Source organism: Hippocampus guttulatus, chromosome 19 (assembly GCF_054856545.1).
Source record: "Hippocampus guttulatus isolate MCC_2025c chromosome 19, RoL_Hgut_1.0, whole genome shotgun sequence".
Lineage (NCBI taxonomy): Eukaryota > Metazoa > Chordata > Actinopteri > Syngnathiformes > Syngnathidae > Hippocampus > Hippocampus guttulatus.
The window spans coordinates 7,964,158-7,984,853 of NC_141279.1; the positions used below are offsets into that span (position 1 = coordinate 7,964,158).

A 20,696-nucleotide genomic window follows, 5' to 3' on the forward strand; every position below is an offset into this window, starting at 1 on the left:
CAAGTCCAGCTGGGAGCTTTTTTTTCCCCGCCCGGCTTGCACTTTCTCCCCTCTGCCGGGACCTTTGGCGTGTTTGAAGACGGCGCTCGGTTCCCTCCGCGGCGTTTAGCTCGTTGGCCGTGGCTGCTTTATTTTTCTCCCGCCTGTCAAAGTGCTGAGAGCGCATGTGGACCGTGTTGTACTTTATTTGTGTCATGTTATCCAGCTCATGTTTTAATTTACTACGGGATGGAAAACATGTTGATAGTAAAATTTGGATAGTGGAAACCATCATTCTCAAAAACGGCAACACCGGCGGCGATGTCGACGCGAGCAACAACACCAACGCAACCGACGACGACGCGTTGAAAGCTGCTCACAAGAACGCCTAGGCGGCGTTTTGTATGTTAGCGTTACGCCGGCGGAGTTCGCTTAGGTGGGCTAATGGCAAAATAGCTGGCCAGCTTTGTGCCCAATTTGACCCCGCAGCGACGTCAACTTTGAAGCCTGACTCCACTTCTTCGGGGGCTCGGCTCATTTGGATGGCTGCACCCAAGCGTGGCGCCGTCGCCGTCTTATCTGAGGAGCCTCCCGTCAGCCAATCGGCTTGCTGCAACTCTTACTGGCCTTTGCAATCAATCGCCTGCCTTTTTCCTCATTTGAAATCCAATTACCTACTAGTGGGGGGGGGGGTATTGATGATGATGCCACATGTGTGTGTGTGTTTGTGTGTGCGTGTGTGTGTGGGCTGTGCCAGGAAGTTGAAAGAACGAATTTGAGTTGGCAGGGGCAATTTATTATTGTTCTTGCCTGCGTACAGAGATTGGAAAGCTCACAATCTCCCTCACACACACACGCACACACACACATAGACAACAATAAGTAGTCACACATCATTTAAACACAAGCAGTGTCCTATGACAATTTGGACTCATTCATTGCTTATCCCCCTCCCTCCCCAGAACACACACACACACACACACACACCCAAGCAAACTGGCTAAGGTCAATTTAGGTGTCAGTGAATGTGGTCACTGAACATTCATGCACAAAATGTGTGTGTGTGTGTGTGTGTGTGTGTGTGTGTGTGTGTGTGTGTGTGTGTGTGTGTGCATGCATTATCAGCAGCCTTCCGGCCTTCCCCAAAGTCCTTTCAGCCTTTCTACTTTCATATTTGGCCCTCGTGACAAAAATAAAAGCAGAAGAAGATCAAGAGCTCTTCTACTGACATGAACACGCTTCTGTGTGTGTGTGCGTGCGTGATAGTGGACCGGAGGGTAAAACAACGTTGGCGCTTGTTTCTTTCCTGGAGGTGAGCCAAGAGTCGGACAGACGGGGGTCACGTTCGCCCACTCGTGTTAGCTGTTAGCTTAGCATGACTTGTTTTGATGCGGATGATTTCATTTCGTCAAAGTAAATAAAACAAGTCAAGTCGATGGAGTTACTGTTCAGTGTTAGTCAAGCAACCACGGCGCTTATCTTGGTCATGAAATCGGAATTCTTGCTCAAGTCTTTTTTGAGAATTCTTCATCCTTGAGCTTACGCCGATACGTGATGAAGACGCAAAGCACATGTTATGTCCAAATGTATGTGAGCATTTAAATCCCCCCCCCCCCGTCATCATCATTGGGTCTGTCAGAAGTCTGGCACGTAAAAGGCAACTCTTCCGAGGCTTTGATTCAGAGAAGGAAGTGGGGAAAAAAAGCAATAGGGCCTGAAATACTCCAGCAGCATTTTACGATGTTGACAAGTGCAGAGAGGCCGAGTAAAAATAGAACGCAAGCCAAAGAAGTTTGATGCACAAAGCCAGGAGATGACACGAAGACGCATGCAAATGAAATGAAGTGTTTCATTTGTTTCTCACGTTATCTCCCCAAACGCTTCCCAAAGATTAGCAGCAGTGATTTGATTATAAAAAATAATAATAATTTAACGTGTACTGTATTCCGAGTATAAGAGTATCTGGCGGTGTATGAAAGTGAAGTGAAATGCAGTTTTTTTTTTCCCTCTTGATGTCCCCCTGCGCCCCCCATCTCTGCCCCCACAAGGCACACCTGCTCCGTGCTCATAAATAAGTCAACAAAAGGATGAAAGCCTAAATCTCAAACAAATAAAACAGAAAAAAAAGGAAGGGCGAGGTGAGCGGGTGCCCTTCAGCTCACTCACAAGTCGTCGTAGCTTTCCAAGAGCAGTTTTGATGCCCAGCTTTTATTCTGCTTTTTTTTTTTTTTTTTGTGGAAGCAAACGACGGAAATAACTTAGTCGCTTGGCTGACTTTGATCAGGTTTTGAATTGTAATTTTTTTTATTTTTTTGAAATAGCCAACGAGAGCGAGAAGAAATGCGACAGGCGGACAAGGACGCGGGCCGGATCGTCTCCCGTCGCCATCAAAGCAGACGTCAGTCAGCGCCGGTTAAATATAGCGCGCGCACACCCTTACTTATTTAGCATCTCTTGTGACGTGAAATCTTACTTTTTAATTTTTATGCAAGGTGAGCTTTTTATTGGAGTTTTTTTTTTGGTTTGTTTACCGGTTACACTGAGCCTAAAAGCTTTCGCCTGTCAATAATCGGCGACACGCAATCAATCACGTACGAGCAACTTTTCTGAAAGGCGGAAGAAGGCTTGAAAGCATGCAAATGAGCGCGCGCAGTCACACACGCACACACACACACACACACACACACACACACGCACACTGGCCTGGACGGCAGCCATGAACAGGGCAAAGAGTTGTAGGACGTTTGTACACTGCAGGGGGGGGGGCTGGATATCTGCATTCTGCACCATCCACTCATGCACACGCACCCAAATGTGCACCCACCGGGCAATCAAAGGACTGCAGCAAAAAGATAAGATGTCTGTCTGAGCTCGGCTTTGATAAGAAGCCGAGCTCGGGCGACTCAAATTGTGCTGTAAAATGTCAAACATCACATTCTGTTACTGTTTTTTTTATACATCTTTTTGCATATGCCTGCGCGCGCTCTTTACAGTTTACAGTTAAGAATCCGCACAAGACGCACGCACCAACTGGCTCTTAGGTATTTATGTATTCATGTCCTCTCTTTATTGCTCATCCCGATGCTGCAGTGGGTGAGATTACAATAGGAAATGGAAAGTGTGTGTGTGTGTGTGTGTGTCTCTGTCTCACACACACACACACACACACACGGCGCAACAAGGGGGCTAAAAGTTGTTCCCGATGGAAAAAAAAGTATGAGTTGTGAGCGTGTCAATAAAGGTGGATGAGCAGCAGAAAGTTTGACGGTCATCATCATCATCATCATCATCCTGGCTGTCACTAAACCCTGCCGGGAAATCAGCGGCGGCATCGGGGCCAGCATCGATGAAGAAAGAATTCGTCGCCATCGCAACAAACGAACAGAAAGAAAACTTTCAAATTCAATCTTCAACGACAATAGATGACCGGCCTCGGTTGAACTTTCCTGTTGAAACTCGTTTTTCCCCCCATCGTGAAACCTCTTTCGAGTCCTTCAAACTGCCTTCGACTTGACTTGAAGCTTCCATTTTAAACCGTCTTGGAATCGAAGACTAGCTTGGGCTCTCTAACATGGCAAGCTAGCTAAAAAGATGGACATTAGGATGTTTAGATTTTAATCGCACAGATTCGCCTTGAATATGATTTCAGTTTATGTCATAAAATCGGGAACGTTTACATGTTTACATGAGAGATGATTTGTGTTTACATACGAAACAGGAGGAGCTCGCCGGATGGAAAAGGTTATTTGTGATGAACGGCGCACTTTGCACACGCGTCCCCTTTTCCAAATGGCACGGAGACACTTAGGCTAATCGCTGACGGCGGCACTTTGATTAGCCGCTCTTTTGTGAGCGCGCAGGAGACGCTCTCGCTTGCGTGTGTGTAATCACGATGCAAAAACTTGCCCCGCCGCCATTAACATTTGGCAAATTCGTAGCCTGGAGCTCACGAGCAGACTTTCGACAACAGCCGCTATGCTAACTGATGTTTTGGCAAATTGCTTTATTTATTGGAAAGGGTTAGCCTTGGACGCTACGAACGCAAGTCGTGGTAGCAGTTATCTTCGAAGCGGAATGAGTGGCGGTTGTCGTGGTGTTCAATGATGTGTTCAAAGATGCGGCGAGGTTCACCGTTTTGTGAGCAACTGCGTGAGAAAATTGTCGAACAGTTGCAGGGCAATGCTGCAATTGCGAGGAATTGAGGGACGTCATCGTCGGTCTCATGAGCGGTGATCGTAGCTTTCGTCTCACTCTGCATTTTGATTGTTGGGATGGTTTATCTTTGGGAGCGCTTCTTTTTGTCATCCTTTTCATTCAATGTTGCCCGTTTTACTTTTCACCCGGATAAATTTAACTTGCATCAGTCGCGCGCAAACAAAGATTGATTCACTCATTGACATTTTACTCTCCTCGTTTCCTGTGTGTGTGTGTGTTTGTGTGAGTGTATGTATTTGATCTAAAGAGCACCCCCCCCCACCCCCCTCCCAGCTCTAAACCATCTCCCTTTCATTTTATTCGTTCATTTTATGTGGTGAACAAGCCGGATTGACATTTGACAATGGATCAGACGCGGACGCAATTTAATCACGGACCCGGCCTCCGTGGAATCCACACCAAAAAGATATTACGGCTAATGCACTCACTCATAGCTAACACACACACGGGCACACGCCGGCGAGAAGGTGTGTGTGCGTGTCTGTGTGTGTGTGTGTGTGTGTTCTGCTTATTGTCAAGACAAAGCTTTTTCGGCTCGTTTTCACCACAAATGTCACTACGTTCAAAAATGGAAAAGTAAGATTTGAAATGGAAAGAGGTTCAAAATAAATAAATAAATGGATGTGGGGTGGTGTGTGTGTGTGTGTGTGTGAGCGCTCTCTTGTCTGTTGTTCTCCTGGCCCGCAAGCAGCGAAATAAACTGTCATGAAAATGCAGCGGCCATCAATCATGAGCGACGCAGGTGAGGCGGCCGGCGCCTCGTGGTCCGCCGCCACCGTGATGGCGAGAGACGGCATTAGTAAGTCGGAGGGGATAACGAGTGAGCGTGAGCGCGAGGTAAACAAGTTGTTGGGTGACAAAAGACGTTGGGCTGCCGGGAACTGAAGCCTGAATGCAAATGTCAAAACATTGGTAATCTTCCGGCTTTGTTAACAAATACTCCCCGAAAGTTGTAACGCAAAATAACACAAAAAGAAAAGAAAATAGCTCGCCACCCCCTGCACCAGTTTAACCGAATTTGATGAATTGTGCGCCTCCTCCTGGTGTGCTCGCCTTAGCCCCCGAGGGCGCTGTCTAACACAGGCACAGTAACAGACAGACTGCGACCGTCTCATCTTCTCGCTTTCAGCTCTTCAGTACGGCACTGATATTAGTCATTCTTCACAGAGAAGAAAGACTAGTATTATTATTCATTCATTCATCTTCCGAACCGCTTCATCCTCACTAGGGTTGCGGGGGTGCTGGAGCCTATCCCAGCTGTCTTCGGGCAGTGGGCGGGGGACACCCCGAATTGGTAGCCAGCCAATCGCAGGGCACACAGAGACGAACAACCATGCACACCCTCACTCACACCTCGGGACAATTTAGAGTGATCAATCAGCCTGCCATGCATGTTTTTGGAATGTGGGAGGAAACCGGAGTACCCGGAGAAAACCCACACAGGCCCGGGGAGAACATGCAAACTCCACACAGGGAGGCCGGAGCTGGAATTGAACCCGGTACCTCTGCACTGTGAAGTCGACGTGCTAACCACTGGACTACCGGGCCGCCCTATTTATTATTATATTTTCACAATTTTTATTTGATATTATATTGGTCAAACGACGACTTGTATCTCAAAATATTCGAGTTGAATCGAATGTATTTCAAGGCACGACCGTGCTGGTGAAATTTCACCTCTGGCAAAAGGGTGTGGAATGTTGAACTTGCGGCCTAATTTCCCCAGGCACCATCAATACTTGTTATTTATTTATTTTTGTGTGTGTGCAGCAATTAGTGCGAGTCCGCCCGTGCCGTTTGCATCTCCTGGCGCTTGTCAACGTTCCACTGCGGGCAGAGTGCGCGGGAATGAACCGGGCGACCCCGGCACGGTGGCTTAAGAGTCCCGCTCCATTTAATCGCCATCGATTTACCTCCATTAGGAGAGGAGGGGAAAAGTGCCGCATGGCGGAACACGCCGCGCCGTCGTCGTCAAGCGAGATCCGATAGCGGGACGTTCCGGAGATCCGGCCATGCGGGACCGCTGATCGGCAGCGTTGGTTCTTATCGCCGTGGGGCGCTTGCCAGCGATGAAGCGAGCGCTTCCTCTCTTTGCAGCGATGCAACTTTGCCGATTAAATCTTTGGATTTTTTAACGGCACTCGGCCGGATTCCACCTGGCGCGATTAGCGTCGGAGCGTCCTCGTGTCACGTCGCTGCCGATATGGCGTTCCGCATGGCGCGATAGCGAGCCTCCGACGGGGGATGCCTGAACTGCGACAAATATGCAAAGTCTTGTCGAGCAAATGGATGTCTTTTCGCGGGAAAACATCGTACGTAAGACAGCTGAGACTTTTTGGGGGTTCAACAAGAAAAACGATATTTTGACAGGCCGACCTCCTTATCGAAAAATTGATGCACACACACGAGCTGTTGTCAGTAAACGCAAAACAAAATGCACTTTGAGCCTCTTCCTCTTCCTGCTCGCGGCGTGCAATCTTATACGACAAATGCAAAAGCAAGCCGTAGGTTCGAGCAGCAACGAGGTGGCATCGCTGTCCCGAGAAGTGCCCCCCCCCCCACACTTTGTCTTCGTGGCCCTCCTCCTCCTCCTCCTCCTCCTCCTGATGTCCTTCCAGCTTTGAGTATAAATAGCAGCGTTCGAGGCGTTTTGAAACGAGTCCAGTTCAGCTTGTTCCGCTCGCTGCCGCCACTTCATCCATTATGGAAACGCACACCTGTACAGCAGAGCTGTGAGCACATGTTAAAAGGCTTCTCGCAGTCGGCGTCCATGTTTGGAACGATAACACGTACTGGAATCGAGGAGGCCGGAACTCCTGCTCCTCTCCCTGATGGCCTCGTGACCGCTCTTTAGTTTTTCCGTAGAGACCCGAGACCGGCAAGCGGTCTATTATTTGTTGACATCTGCTCTGCCATTGACATGGCAACAAATCCTGCCCTGTGAGTAACCGGTAGTCCGCTGCCTGCAATCCAAATAGCGCAACGACACCTCGCGAACATAAACCATCCAGTGACGGGGGCGAGCCGCAGCTCACGGATATTATTCTCAGCGCCTCTACCCGTGAAGCGACGGAGGGCGCCGGGGCCGCCCCTCATCATCGCGGTGGTCAAGGAGGGCCTCTTGTTGGAGGCGAGCGAGGTCCGTAATGCCCCAGCGGGTGGCCGATTAGCTCGTCGGCTGGAGTGGCTAGAAAGGCCTATTAGGGCCGCTTTCACGGCGGCGGCGGCGATGTCAGCCGGGTCGAGTGATACTCCAGCGTACGCTCGCAGGCGTCAGGGCGCCCGCGGCACACAAATGGCCGGCGCGAGAGAGCGCCATCACTTTGGAGCCGTTAGCGCCGTCATTTGGGTTAGCGGCGCACTCGGGGCGGATGACTCCCACGAAGCCGAGGCAAGGCCGGTGTTGAGGGAGATGGTGATTTCATGCATTTGAAAGCGGCGCCGGTTATCAGAATATGATCCATTAACGTCTTCAAAAACCACAAGCCAGTTTCAGCTCTTTAGGTTGCGCAATAATTTGTGAAAGTAAGAGCCATACGTTTGGACTGGCTAATAATTGAGATAAAACAAACAAACAACCCAATTGTGACTTATGAGCTTTAGTTCCCGACGCCAGCAATCGAACACAAATAAACTCGACCCCTACTGATTGATCGACCACTTTAATTGGCCGATATTAGCTTAGCACTTTGACAGCTAACGTAAGTCAAGGTGAAATGTGATCGTTTTCACATCGCCAGGGCTTCAAAGCTGAAAACACGGCCGTGCAGCCTCCGATCAGTTTCATGCCTGCGGCTCAACACGTTTCATAAACTATTAAAAGTGACTTCCATCAAGTGTTCGGTTGAAATATTCCTCTTCAGCAAGTGCAACCAGCAAATCCAACAGCCCCCCCCCCCCCCCCCCCCCCGGCGTCTGTCTTCGCGTCCAGTCGAGTGCGAGAACAAGTTGTAAGCGCTCGCGGGAATTCCTTCCTTTCATTCTTTTGACCCCGCCAACTCTGTGGGTGGGCTCGCAGAGGCGTCGGGCCCGGCCCGCCGGCTTGCTTCGCGCTGCCCCGCATTAGCATCATGACTCCCGTAGACCGATTGACGGTGATGCCGCACGCATTTCCAATTTAAAAAAAAAAAAAAACACGGCCTCACGCTCAAGATAGCTTGCGACCGTTCCACGGGCGCCATTTATCACGTCGCCGTGCGAAGCGACATCAATTTATGGTTTGTTTTTGTCATCAGTTATTCAGCTATGAAAAGAATTAAACACGGCACTAAATCAGTTTTACCACGGACTGGCAGTGCGAGTCCAAAAAAAGAATTTTTTTTCAACACTAGGCGAGATTTCTTTGGCGTTTTCTCCGCGTGCAGAAGATGCTTTGATGTCATCCCACCGCCGCTTCGTGTGGACAACTTTGGAGCACCTGCAGGCAAAGTGTGAAATCCATTTCGAGTCCACAGCACTAAAGGGCGCCTCACGAATGGAATGACGCTTGTCCTGAGCTCATACGGGCCTCCCAAATATTCTCGGACTCATTTGAACTCCGAAAGAGGCGACAAAGTTCGAAAGCGAGGTGCCCGCTCATTGCAAATGATGATGATGTCGTCATGACGACGACGGCCCCTCCAGCATCTGCTCGGAGATGCCGGCAAGTGTGACAAACTTTACAAGTGCCGCAGGCTAAAAATCTGTTCAACTGCTCATTAAATGGAAAGAAAAAAACCCCAACTCACATCAGATTTTTTTTTTCCTGTTCTTTATATGAATCTAGATCAGAGCCGCAGTGAATAGCGAGCGACCAGTACATTGTTTGTCTAGATGTGCCTCGACAGTGACTGGCAACGAGTACCGCAAGTGTGTGTATCTTTTTTTTTTTGGTTGTTGTTGCTGATGTTGCCTCCGCGCCGGGACTCGAGCTGTTTGCTGCTTCACTGAAGCCCAAAATCAGAAACATGCACCACTTTGCCGCTGGAAAAATAAGAGGGGGGAGCGGAATAAAAAAGTTGGAGTGAAGTCCTCATTCAGTCCAAGTGTAACAGGACCAGGAAAAACAAAAACCTTACTGTGTGGTATTGTAACGACACAAAATCTGTTAAATGCTAACAATCTGACGTCTTCTTTGACGATATCCTCCATTTTCAAAGCAAAAATTGGCGTCAAGTGCGTCGCGTGTGATTTGGCGACCTTGACACCGCCGCTGAGCGTTTCTGTCCGCCAGCCTCACGCCGTCGTCTTTATTGCCCCGCATAATAAAGCTCTTTCAATCGCACGCCGGCGCGCGCGGTGCACCTGCTGCAGTGCGATATGATATCCTCAGAGCAGAAATATCTTTTTACACTCATCAGCCACCCCAGCTTAAAACCGACACATTGCCCTTTCCACCCACACGCGCACTGACGGAGGTGTCCGGAACGTTTTCATGAAATGCCAGCCGAGTGCATTCGATACAACGGAGACACCCGAAGGAAAGCCGCGGCTGGCCGCGATGACACCCGAAGTCGAGAAAAAAAAGTCTATAGTTGCTTGCATGGTTGTTTTTTTTAGCCGCTTTCACCCCCAAAAGGTTTAGCTCCGCCCCCAAAGCCGCAGAGCCAGAGGGAAAGACCGTCACCTCTGAACCCGCCGTGATTACATTCCGGCTTCGCCAAAGATGAAATTGCCATCAGTGCGTCTTTGTGGGAGCCTGTGTGTGTGTGTGTGAGACAGTATTTGAGGATGGTCGCCGCGTGAGAGCATTCAACCTTGGCGGTTGTTTTGAGTTTGTGTGTGTGCAGGAGAGATGATTTGACCTTGGCGGTGTGTGTGTCATCGAGAGGTGAGGCGTGACCTCTGTGAGGCTCCAATACAGACTCGAGACTCATGTCATTCAAACACCCTTTGTTTCGTGTGTGTGTGTGTTGAGGGCCACATCCCGCCATGTTTGGTGATGGAGGAAGCGTTTCTTCTTTGTCTTTTTTTCCTGTTTACCTCCTGACAAGGAGCGTCCAGCTGAGTTTTGTTTGCCGACTCTAAAAGTTGTTGTTGTGCGTGCGCAAGCTGCGAGCGCCAAACAAAGCTGCTCTTTGTTGTTGTTGTTGTTTTTTTTTGTTTTAAACTGCTTCCCGTGTTTGCTGCCGCAGGTGAACAAAAGGAGCCCAAGCAGCAGTCGATCGTTGGCGTCGCAAGTGTCGCTTTTTCTCTGCTCGGAACACTTGTGGGAGAGTCTTCGACTGCGCACGCGCACGCCGTTTCGTGTGTCGGCGTGTGTTTGCGCCGTGGGCGCGTTTCTGTTTTCCAATCTGGGGGAGGGACCACTGGCAAGTGACTGAGGGGGAGGGGGAGAGGGGGGAGGTGGGACTAATTGCACAACAGAGCCAATCAGCATGCGAAGTTTGAGATGGCGTCCGTTTTCAGTTTTTAATTCCATACGCACAAGGTTGGACTCTCAGGGAGGGGGGGAAAAAAATCGCACCGCTTTGACTGTATTGTCCCGCCACTATTTTATTTGGAACTTTTTTGTCACGTTACATCAATAAATATTGATTGCGACGATGTGTCTCTCCACTCAAGGCCGCGGCGGCAAATGTACTCATCACCGTCGCTAACATTTGAACTCTCGCGTCTGATATCGATGGAATTTTATTGGCTTCGGCCGCGTCTTCGTCCATCAGTCATCTCGCACTGCAATTGTGCCGCAGATGAACTTTCAAGGGGCGTCTGTGTGTGTGTGTGTGAGACGGCTGACACGGTTCAGGCTCGCCGGGAAGCGCTTTCGATCCGGTGTTGTCAGTGTGAGCGCTGATACGCCGCCTGCACGCGTCTCCGCCGTTGCACAGCCAAGCATCCGACGGCTGTGCTCGTTATTCCGATCATTTTATTTCGGCGTAACGGATTTTGGGTTCCGTTTATCAAAATGCCTCACGATAGAATCGCGTGTCTAAAAGTGTGTTGCGATGAAAAACGATCGTCGTAGATTTAAGCTATTTCATCTGATGTGGCTGATTTCAGTTTTCACTTGAGCCGACGAGCGTTGCGTAATCCACGGGCGCCATTAACTGCAATATTCAGTGCCGTCACGTCCGCTCGGGTGCACCTGCGCAAAATTTTCACCGTGGCGCTTCTCGGCTGTCACGCGCCATCCAAGAAATCATCCGCAGTGATGGAAGAAGAAATGAGAATGGGGGGGGGGGGGCGGGGGGGAACGTGGGGAGATTTCAAGACTCCTGATCATGTGAAATGGAAACCGTGTCATCATTTGGAGCGCATCAAGTCAACAAGGACGGGAAATCGTCCACTTCTGATGGAAGCTCGGTTGTCATCTGAAAGTTGAACTCATCCAGGGCCACCTTGAAACGTGCCCGCAAGTTGAGTGTGATTGGCGGGCAAAAAGGGGGCATGTGGGGGGTGGGGGGGGGGGCGCTTGAGCCGCTTCCTGTTGTGTGTCGTCGTGGCGTTTGCGTGCGGCGCGGCTAATGTGGCCACAGTGTCACCGTCACTTTGCTGCCGGGGTGAGCAGCAAGCCCTACGGTCCTGATGGGTTCCGGACAGAGTTCATGGGGGGCGTCGCCCTTCCTTTGGGCGAATCGGGCGTCGTCTGGATGGCGAGAGGAGGAAGTGGAGGACAGCTGACTTTTTTTTGTCCATCCTTGCGGCAGCTTTGTCGACCATTTCAATTTTGGTCTCGAAATTGGAATGGCTCCTCCTCCTTCTTTCATCTCGTCCCGTCCGTCGTTGAACTCCCTCCTAGCGGGGCGACGTGCCGCCTCCTCATCACCCCTCCTCTTTTTTTCCTCATCCCTCCTTCCGATCCCCGTCGTCTCCTGCTCCTTATACTCACCCTAATGGTCCTCCTCCGTCATTGTTATTTTCTGCCTTTTTCTCACCCGCCGCCCGCCCGCCCCCCTCTCACTTTGCAGGATGAGACGCGGGACCCCTCAAGGGGATCCGCGAAGGACACGCTGATTGGATGGTCCTGCGACATGATGTCATGTGAGCAGTTTGTCATTGTACGGCGCGCGTGATATTGGGATGATAACGACGGGAACGTGCCATGATAGGCCCGTCTTTTGATGATGTCAGAGAGGTGCGAGAAGATGACGTAATGGTCATGCAGGAGGAGTGTTGGAGGGACCAGAAAAGCGATTGGAAGAACTCATTAAAGTTGTTGAAGCGGTGGCGACAGTTTGTCTCGGCAGAGACTCGGATCGATAGCTCCGATCACACGACTCTTATTTATTATTTAATGTCTACCCCCCCCCCCCCCCCCCCCACGTGGGCAAAAGAGCGTTAGCCGTTTTATTTCGCATCCAAATGTTCTGCCAAGCCGCGAGCGCGCCGCTGCGTTCGCGTGCAAACTACCGATCAAAGTTTTGCCGTGCGACTTTGACTCAAAGCCGACACGTCACGCAATCAAACGCGCCGCTTCTTAATGACGCTCCCAGATTCAAAATATTCACAGCGAGGCACGCGTTGAACCGCGCATGACTGCGTCGCTCTTGACCGAGCGAGACGACAGATCGTAAAAATTAAGCATCAAAAATTAAGGGATCAGGACCCCGTCGGTTTGCGATGAACAAATGAGTTTTGTGGGAGGAAAGGCCTGGGGGACGTCCATTTCAGACGGAGCCTCGAGGCGCCGGTGCTAACACGGGCGGGAGAGTGACCACACTTTCTCTGTGTCCCCCCCCCTCGCAGCCTGCGAGCTGATGAATCAAGGGATCCTGGCGCTGGTGACGTCGACGGGCTGCGCCTCGGCCAGCGCGCTGCAGTCTCTGACGGACGCCATGCACATCCCGCACTTGTACATCCAGAGGAACGGCGGCGGCTCGCCCAGGACCTCGTGCCAGCTCAACCCGAGTCCCGGAGGTCGCGGGTACACGCTGGCGGCCCGGCCTCCCGTGCGCCTCAACGACATCATGCTGACGCTGGTGGAAGAGCTGCGCTGGCAGAAGTTCATCGTCTTCTACGACATTGAGTACGGTGCGTGACGCCAACGCAGAAAATTGTGCATCGTTGACATGGTCGGTCGAATTATCTGTGAGGACCTAACCGTGTCTAAAGTGGACTCAGTCAGGGGTCACAACGTGTCAGCAGAGCGGCGCTCTCCATGAATTTTTACCGCGCCGCCCTGCATTCCGCTGACTGATTTCCGGCGGTCAGTTTTCTCATTTGCATCGCAAAGTCTTTATTGAGGGGGGGGGGGGGGGAGAGCTTAGGAGCAGAAAATCTTAATGGAATCGCATCGGCCATCATGGATCTCCGAGCGGGATCGATGCGGCCAACAATGGAGCGTCGGGATAAATGCAGCGAGATTGAGGAGGTGGCGCAGCTAGCATCCCGCCACAACGCAAAGACCAAAGCGCACTCGCGCTCACCCGAGTCTTGCTCTGTGCGCACACTCACCCGCGCGGGTGCGCACAGAGCAAGACTCGGCTGAGCGTGACACGGCAGTTCAGAGAGGAAATCTCACGCATGGACACGCTGCGTTGCACTCTGGGGAAAAACGCCTTTCTCCAGCTGTCAGTCACAAGCCGACGTAGACCTCGGGGACGCACTGATGTGGGCTCTCGGGGGCTCGGGTGGTGCTGAAGTTGGCGGGAGGGGTGATGGGGGGGGTCACTCGCTCTCCACTGCGGCCACATCAAACGCTAGTGGCCATGCACGTTATTGATTTAGGCTTTTGTTTCTTTTTTTTTGTTTTTGGTTTTTTTTTTTTTTTTTGCAGGCGAGGGAGTGGAGGGCAATTGTCTTTTCCGTGAAGTCATTTAAAAGTGAACGTTAGTGTGCAACACTGATATGGTCGGTGGAGTTAGCAGGAACAACAATTTGTCACGGTGACACAGTCAACAGAGTCAGTCAGAAGGAACAAAGTTTCACAAAAACTACCGGCCGTGTTTTTCGTCCCATTTGTGGGGGAGTACCAGTGTTTCATACCGACGTGCTACTTAGCGTTAGCCGTGAATCAAAAAAACGAGTCACGTTGACTTGGTTGGTAGAGTGAGTCATCACTAACAGTTTGCGACATTGACAGCGACGATCGAGTTATGAGTAAAAAATAAATAAAAGTGTCACGCTGACAAAACACGTTCGGGTCAGTGAGCTGTCCGTGCCCATTTCGGGCTTTCGACACCTGATTGTGTGTCGCCAGAGCGCCAACTTGCGCCACCTAGCTGCAAAATGAGCCAACAGAACAAATGGATCCCATTCGCTCGCCAAGCTCTGCGTTCCGAGTTTTGTCGGGGGGGCGACTAATGTCCTTGTCAGCTTTCTGCGAGAAGCAATTCCTCAATTCCGTGCCGAAAAGAAGCATTTTGCTCCCAACTTGACTTGCCTGGAATTTAGTGGCCACTCACTCGACTTGACTTAGTGGCTGTGTCTTACTTGGTATTTGTCTCGTAGCAAATTTGTTAGCCTCATATAGCAGCCGCTTGTTTTCATGTTTGTCGCAGAAGAGCTAAAGCGTTGTCTTGAGGTTATTTTTTTCTTTTCTCGCCCCCCCCCCCCACCCCCCACCCCAATCTTTGCCGTCGCTTTCACAAGCCTTCCTGGAAATAAGGGTCAGGCTCGGATTGAGAAGGAGCCACAGCGAGTCTTCATAAATGTATTCAGCACATTAGTGTGACGTAGCGTCACGCTAACGCGCTAAGACGGCCGCACCGGGATGAGCCGGAGATGGATGGAGATGGAAAGTCCTGCTTGGCCTCGCCCGGGCTCCGGCTCGCCTTTCGTGTCTCGCGACGCTCAAGGTGAAGAGCGCAGAGGAGACAGGAAGTCAATTAGCGGCATGCTGGCCTTAATTGAAGCCCAGCAGCCAATTTCAAGTGTGCATTAGCCGTTATCGACGGCGGTCCTCGAGAGATGATTCGATGCCGCGCGGAGCCCGGCCAACTCTCTGAGGTCGTCACGGTCCGCGTCGCACATGAAGAACCCGTGCGTGATATGTTTGTGTGGCGATTGTCAAGATCCCCAGACTGCCTCGGCTCGTGGTTGCCGCTCGTACGCGGAAGAACAGACCGCGAGCCGAACCTCCGTCGCCGGGCTCGCGGTTGAGTCAATCAGCAAATCGCATTGGCAGTCGTTTTCAAAGAGGACTTCCTTGTTTTGACAGACACGCTTGAATGAACTCAATCACCTTAGTTCATTCTCCCGCCAGAGAGTTTGATGAATTTTCTTCCGGGCCTCCGTCCACCAATCCACCAGGGCGCTATTTGCTTGATAACTCGGTGGAAGAAGGCCAAATATTTACACGACAGATGAGTTATTATGATTTGAATTTTCCGCATATTTCCTAAATCCGGCTGACAAACTGTTGCCGCCGCTCCACGCCGCTGCGGGAAGCGCCGCGGCAGGGCCGTCGAGCCGTCGGTCAGCTTGTGACTTAGTAAGGAAGGTCTGCGGCGGAGCGCGCTGCCAATCCGCTTTACGATGCTGACCTTTTCATTGAATGTTTTTTCGCTTTACGAGCCGTCACAAACAACCGTGTCGAGAAAGTTCATGCAGGTAATTCTGGCTTAATTGCGCTTTGGACTAAAGGGACAATTGACTGCTGTGTGTGTGTGTGGGGGGGGGGGGGGGGGCGGAGTCAACACGGCAAGTCAGCAGAATTGAAAATCATCACGACGTACCGCCACATCGCAGCGTAACAATGTACAGTTTGGGGATCCGTCGACAGCATGCAAGGGGCGCCCTTGTTCGAACCGTCAACTTTCTCGACGGGCAGCTTGATTGACAGGTGACAGGTGTCTCATCGGCTCACTCGTCACCTGCTTTGGCCGAGAGGAGAACCTGACATGAGCAAGCTGATCGGGGCGGCGCCCTCGAATGTTCTCAACTGACATCCTTCATCCCTTTACGTGCCCGGTGCAGATGAGAAGTGGCACCTGAACACACCACCACTTGCTTGTCAGATCGCAGACAATAAAAGGGCCCTGAACGCATCATAACCAGACGGAGGGCAACAAGAGGGAGCGGGAGGCGCCATCATTTACTCGCCAAATGGAGGACAATAAGAGAGCATGAACGCACCGCCACATATTGTATTCGTAAGACACGAATTCTAGCGGGTCCTGAATGCACCGCCACCAATTTGCTGACGATAAATGCACTCCTTACGCCACCCCCCCCTACTCGCCAGATAAGAGCCCTGACATGGAATGCACCACCAGTAACTTGCCCGACAGATGATGATAAGAGGGCCCTGAACGCACCACCCCATAATTGCCAAAAAGAGGAAGATAAGCTATGCACCGACACGTTTTTTCGCCCCAGAGGTCTCAACCGGCAGCGCCTCCGCGCATGCACGCATGCACGAATGCTCTGCTCCCGAGGGCCGACCACCGGTGACGCAGCCCAGCGCCTGCTCATTAGCCGCTCGGCTCTCTCGTTCACCGCACCTCCAGGAAGGAACCCGCACGGAACTCAATTAAGGCCGTTCAGCGACATAAGCGGTGGCGCCGGCAGGTTGGCGTCCTCTTGCCTGGCGCTCGGAGACTAAGCGGCCCACGCTTGCTCTCTCTGTTTTCTTGGCATCAAAGGCCCGACGCGGCTGTGCGCTTTTGAATATTTCAAGTGTGACATGAGCTGATGTAACCCTCATCAAGACACATGCACACTCAGTTTAAAAAAAAGAAAGAAAAAAGGCAAACTTAAATGAACTGGTCGCCGTCAGCGTTTAGTTGAAACAACAGATGCAGAGCGCCTCTAGCAGCCGTATTCATCGCGGCAGCAAATAGCTTTTAGCCTTACTTTCAAACATTTCCTAACTGCATCTGAAGGGCCGCCTGGTGGAATTGTGGCCAGTCACTCTAAATGTGGACCGGCGACCAGTTCACGTTTGCGTACACGTGCCCATTTTACACGATTGGCCGAGCACTCTCGGGCGACCTCAAACATGCCTCAAGTGCTTCGCTAACTTTCCTTGATGCCTTTTCCTGTCGTGGCGCAGACATTTGGCGTGTTGGAGCACAGGTGCGCCATTAAGACGACAAATGGTCGCTTTCGACTCAGGATGAGGACAACAGCCGGCGAGGGGCCTTAATAGAAACACCCCCCCTCACCCCCTCAGCCTTCAGTGTGTGTGTGTGTAAAACACGGTGAACTCTCAGCTGAGAGTCGACCCTGAATCAGAGCAGACTTTTTCGCTCTGCTGGCGACCAATCCACAGTTTGTCCACATGTGCCCTGAGATTGACTAGCAACCGTTGCATCCTTCATCTCACGCTCGGAGGCATATTATCGACCCGGTTTGCACGCGAGGCCTTGGCGGAGCGGCGGCCATTTTGCATTCCGTTCACGAGCGGGGCGGCGCGGCTTTAACCGCACGTCAGCCTCGTTAGCGTCACAGCCGCTGACGTGCCGCCGAGCTAATAAGCGACGTTAGCACGCGCGTATCATCATTCCAAACGCATCTTTCATTACGCCCCGCGTGTTAGTGTAACCGCGGCAACCCACAACACTTCATCATACCAAGGAGCCGTCGGTCGGTTGAAAACGGAATCCATGTCTGCGCCTAACGAGGCGGCCACGGTGGCGAGATTAGAAAATATGATCTTATCATGCGCGTCGCGCGTCGGAGGTCACCGGCCGCCGTGCATTTGCCCTCTGGCGGCTCTGATTTACGTTCTGTCGGAGACAACGAGATGGGGGGGGGGGACGATTAGAGTCACTGCAACTCGTCACCAACGCCGTGACTGCTAGCGCGTATTAGTCATGGGGGAATGCGTTGCATACGAGCAAATGAATGACTGCTCCACGTGTGTGTACAGAAATTATGAAGCCATTTGGGAGTTCTGACTGATTCTACTTGGGTTGGACATTTTGGTTGGTAGACGGCCAGTTTTTATCAGTGGCTGCAAAATTGAGCTGCCCATCAAGGGATCGATTATCGGTGGATGACAGACCGAATAATGTCTGTGCTGTCCTCCATCTTATGTGTGTGTGTGTGTGTTTCCCGTGTAGACATGCGAGGCCTTCAGGATTTCCTGGACCGTGCGTGTCGAGAAGGTTTGGACGTGTCTCTGCAGCGGGTGGACAAGAACATCAGTCAGGTGTTCAGCGACTTGTTCACGTCCATGAGGACGGAGGAGCTCAACCGGTACCGCGACACGCTGCGTCGCGCCATCCTGCTGCTCAGCCCCAACGCCGCGCACACCTTCATACAACAGGTTGGCAAAGAAATGCATACAGAAATAACACTCCTGCGACGGGCAAAAAGCAATCCCAAAATGAATTTCAAATGAAATTACTTTTATGACATAAAATGTCGTTTATTTTTTTTTTTAAAGCATTTTTTGTTATGTTCTGAATTGAATTTCCGCTCACCCCCCCTATCAAGCTCGTTTCCAACCCAAGCGTAGGACAGGCAGTCTGCCCGTCGTCTGGTCTTTGCGTCTGTACGCGCCGCCGTGTCGGCTTTTTGGACAAAGCTGAACACGACACAACGCAACCCCTCGTCGCCGCCCCTTCCAAACAGATTAAACGCGGATTAAAAGTGGATTAAAAGCAGATGTTTTCGCAGCGCCGTTCAGATAAACATTTTCCCCGCGCGAGCACGAGCGCTACGGCGACTTCGCATACCTTGCCCATTAGTCACATGACTGCCTTGTGTTTGCACACCTGCTGCCTCACACATACACACACACAAACACAAGCGCACACACCTGGACACTAGTGCACACTCACACACATACTCACACACACATACACACTCAAGTAAATGTGCATACAGAAACACACGTTCATAGTTGCGCGCACGCACAAAAACTTGAGTTGTTGGGTGGAGAGTCACTCATCCATCTCCCACGATGCACCATTTTTAGCCTCGCTCGCCCGCCCCCGCTCGCTGGCTAATGCTAGTTCTCACTCGCCCACGCACACACTTTAGCAAGCAACATGCTAACTTGTGAAGGTTGCGGGTCAGAACCAAAACAAACAAAAGTTGGCTCCTGAAGGATATTTTTATATACCGGTATATACAATTTTTGTGGAGGGGGGGGGGTTCCTGGCTGCCGGTCATCCTTCAGGCAGATGAATGAATGGAGCGGACTCAAGCGAGTGTGAAGGCAGGAACACCCTGGCCTGATTGATTGGAGAGAGGCGTTTAAGGCACAAACAGGGCGTCAATCTCTGACCACCTCTGTGGGGGCCGCACATAAAATTACGGACTCTAAAGTTGGCAAAACTCAACAACGGCTGCTGAACGCACCACCTTGCACTCAGCAGAACAAGGGCGATGTTTTCTCACGGGATAGAGGACGAATAGAGGACCATGAATACGATGCAAACTTTCGGTCGAGGGCCCTGAACGCACCAGCGCTCAATTGGAAAGAGGGTCCTGAATGTAGGAGTCATCACTGACTGATTTGTTTTTAGTTTTAGCCAGCTTGACAGGCAAGTGTTACTTTCTCACACATTAGCCCGGCGCTAATGCTAATCGATGTCCCCTTGCACAAGAAGCTTATGTGTTGTTTTTCATGTTGTCGAAGAAAGAGAAGAAGCTGTTATGCGGACTTTTCTGTGTGCGCTAATGGAAAAAATCACTTTTTTTGTCCTTAGAGCAAATGAATACTTGGATAAACCGTAGGAAAACAATAGATCCCATGGACGTTTTGTGCGGACTAAATGGAACAAAGCTTGAGAAACATCAAATGGATATTTTTGCCTCAGCTTTTTTTTTTTTTGGACACCCTTTTTTTTTCTGACGTTCTTCCGAAGCGGGTTTGTGTTAGATGAAGATAACCTCTGTGACAAGAGGTCACTCGGGTCGCGGCGACATCAGCCTTTGTCCGTCTGTGCTACCGGGGATGATATGCCACCATGGTGCTTGTGTGTGTATTTTGACAATATCCGAACAAAGAAAGTACCGACAACACACGTGTTTACAACATGCTAGCACAATGATAACATAACACACGACCAAATTGCAATCACGCAACACGCTGACAAATAGCATGTCAACATACAACCTGCTATTTATAAAATAAGAACACGTTAACAAATAACGCATAGTGTGAGGTCGTTAGGTATGCAGGTAGGTACTCTTTTCCATCCCGTGGGTGAAGGTGGAAAAACAGGAAGTGAACAGGAAGTGGCTGGCGTGAGGCAGGAAGTGTTATCAACGCTAGCATTCTTGTCACTCGCTGAGTCATTAGCGAGATTCATGTGCTCGCGACACGCACGTCAATGGGGGTGAAAAATGACACAATTATCTTCCTGTGATGAAAAGTGTGCGTGTGCGCGCGCATGTGCTCAGCAAATGTCATTAAGCTTTTTGTCGTCGCAACTTCAGCCACACAGACACTCAGAAACTCAGACACACACACGCACACACACACAGATGGTGTCAAGTTGTCCCAAGAGGCCATTTTGGCGGTGCTGGGCCGCTGAAAGCTTTTGTCTGACTGCGGCCATATTGTTTGTGAGAGTCCATCAGCCACTCAGGCGAAATCATAGGAGCAAATAAACACACACACACACACACACACACACACACACATACATTGACACAGACACACACAACTCACCACACACACA

The 20,696-nt window shown here is 50.9% G+C and overlaps 1 protein-coding gene across 4 annotated transcripts in view; it reads left to right on the top strand.

Annotated features, from left to right (window-relative positions):
* LOC147190056 (glutamate receptor ionotropic, delta-1-like) overlaps positions 1 to 20,696 on the top strand; it is a 48,946-nt gene that overhangs the window by 10,885 nt on the left and 17,365 nt on the right. For all 4 annotated transcript variants that reach the window (XR_015104144.1, XM_086139154.1, XM_086139155.1 and 1 more), the window contains exons 3-4: positions 12,862 to 13,146; positions 18,123 to 18,328. Coding sequence is in view for 3 of the 4 variants with exons in the window: in XM_086139154.1 (XP_085995280.1) it covers positions 12,862 to 13,146; positions 18,123 to 18,328 (491 nt within the window). In the remaining variant the exon portion in view is untranslated. The remainder of the gene's footprint in view (positions 1 to 12,861; positions 13,147 to 18,122; positions 18,329 to 20,696) is intronic.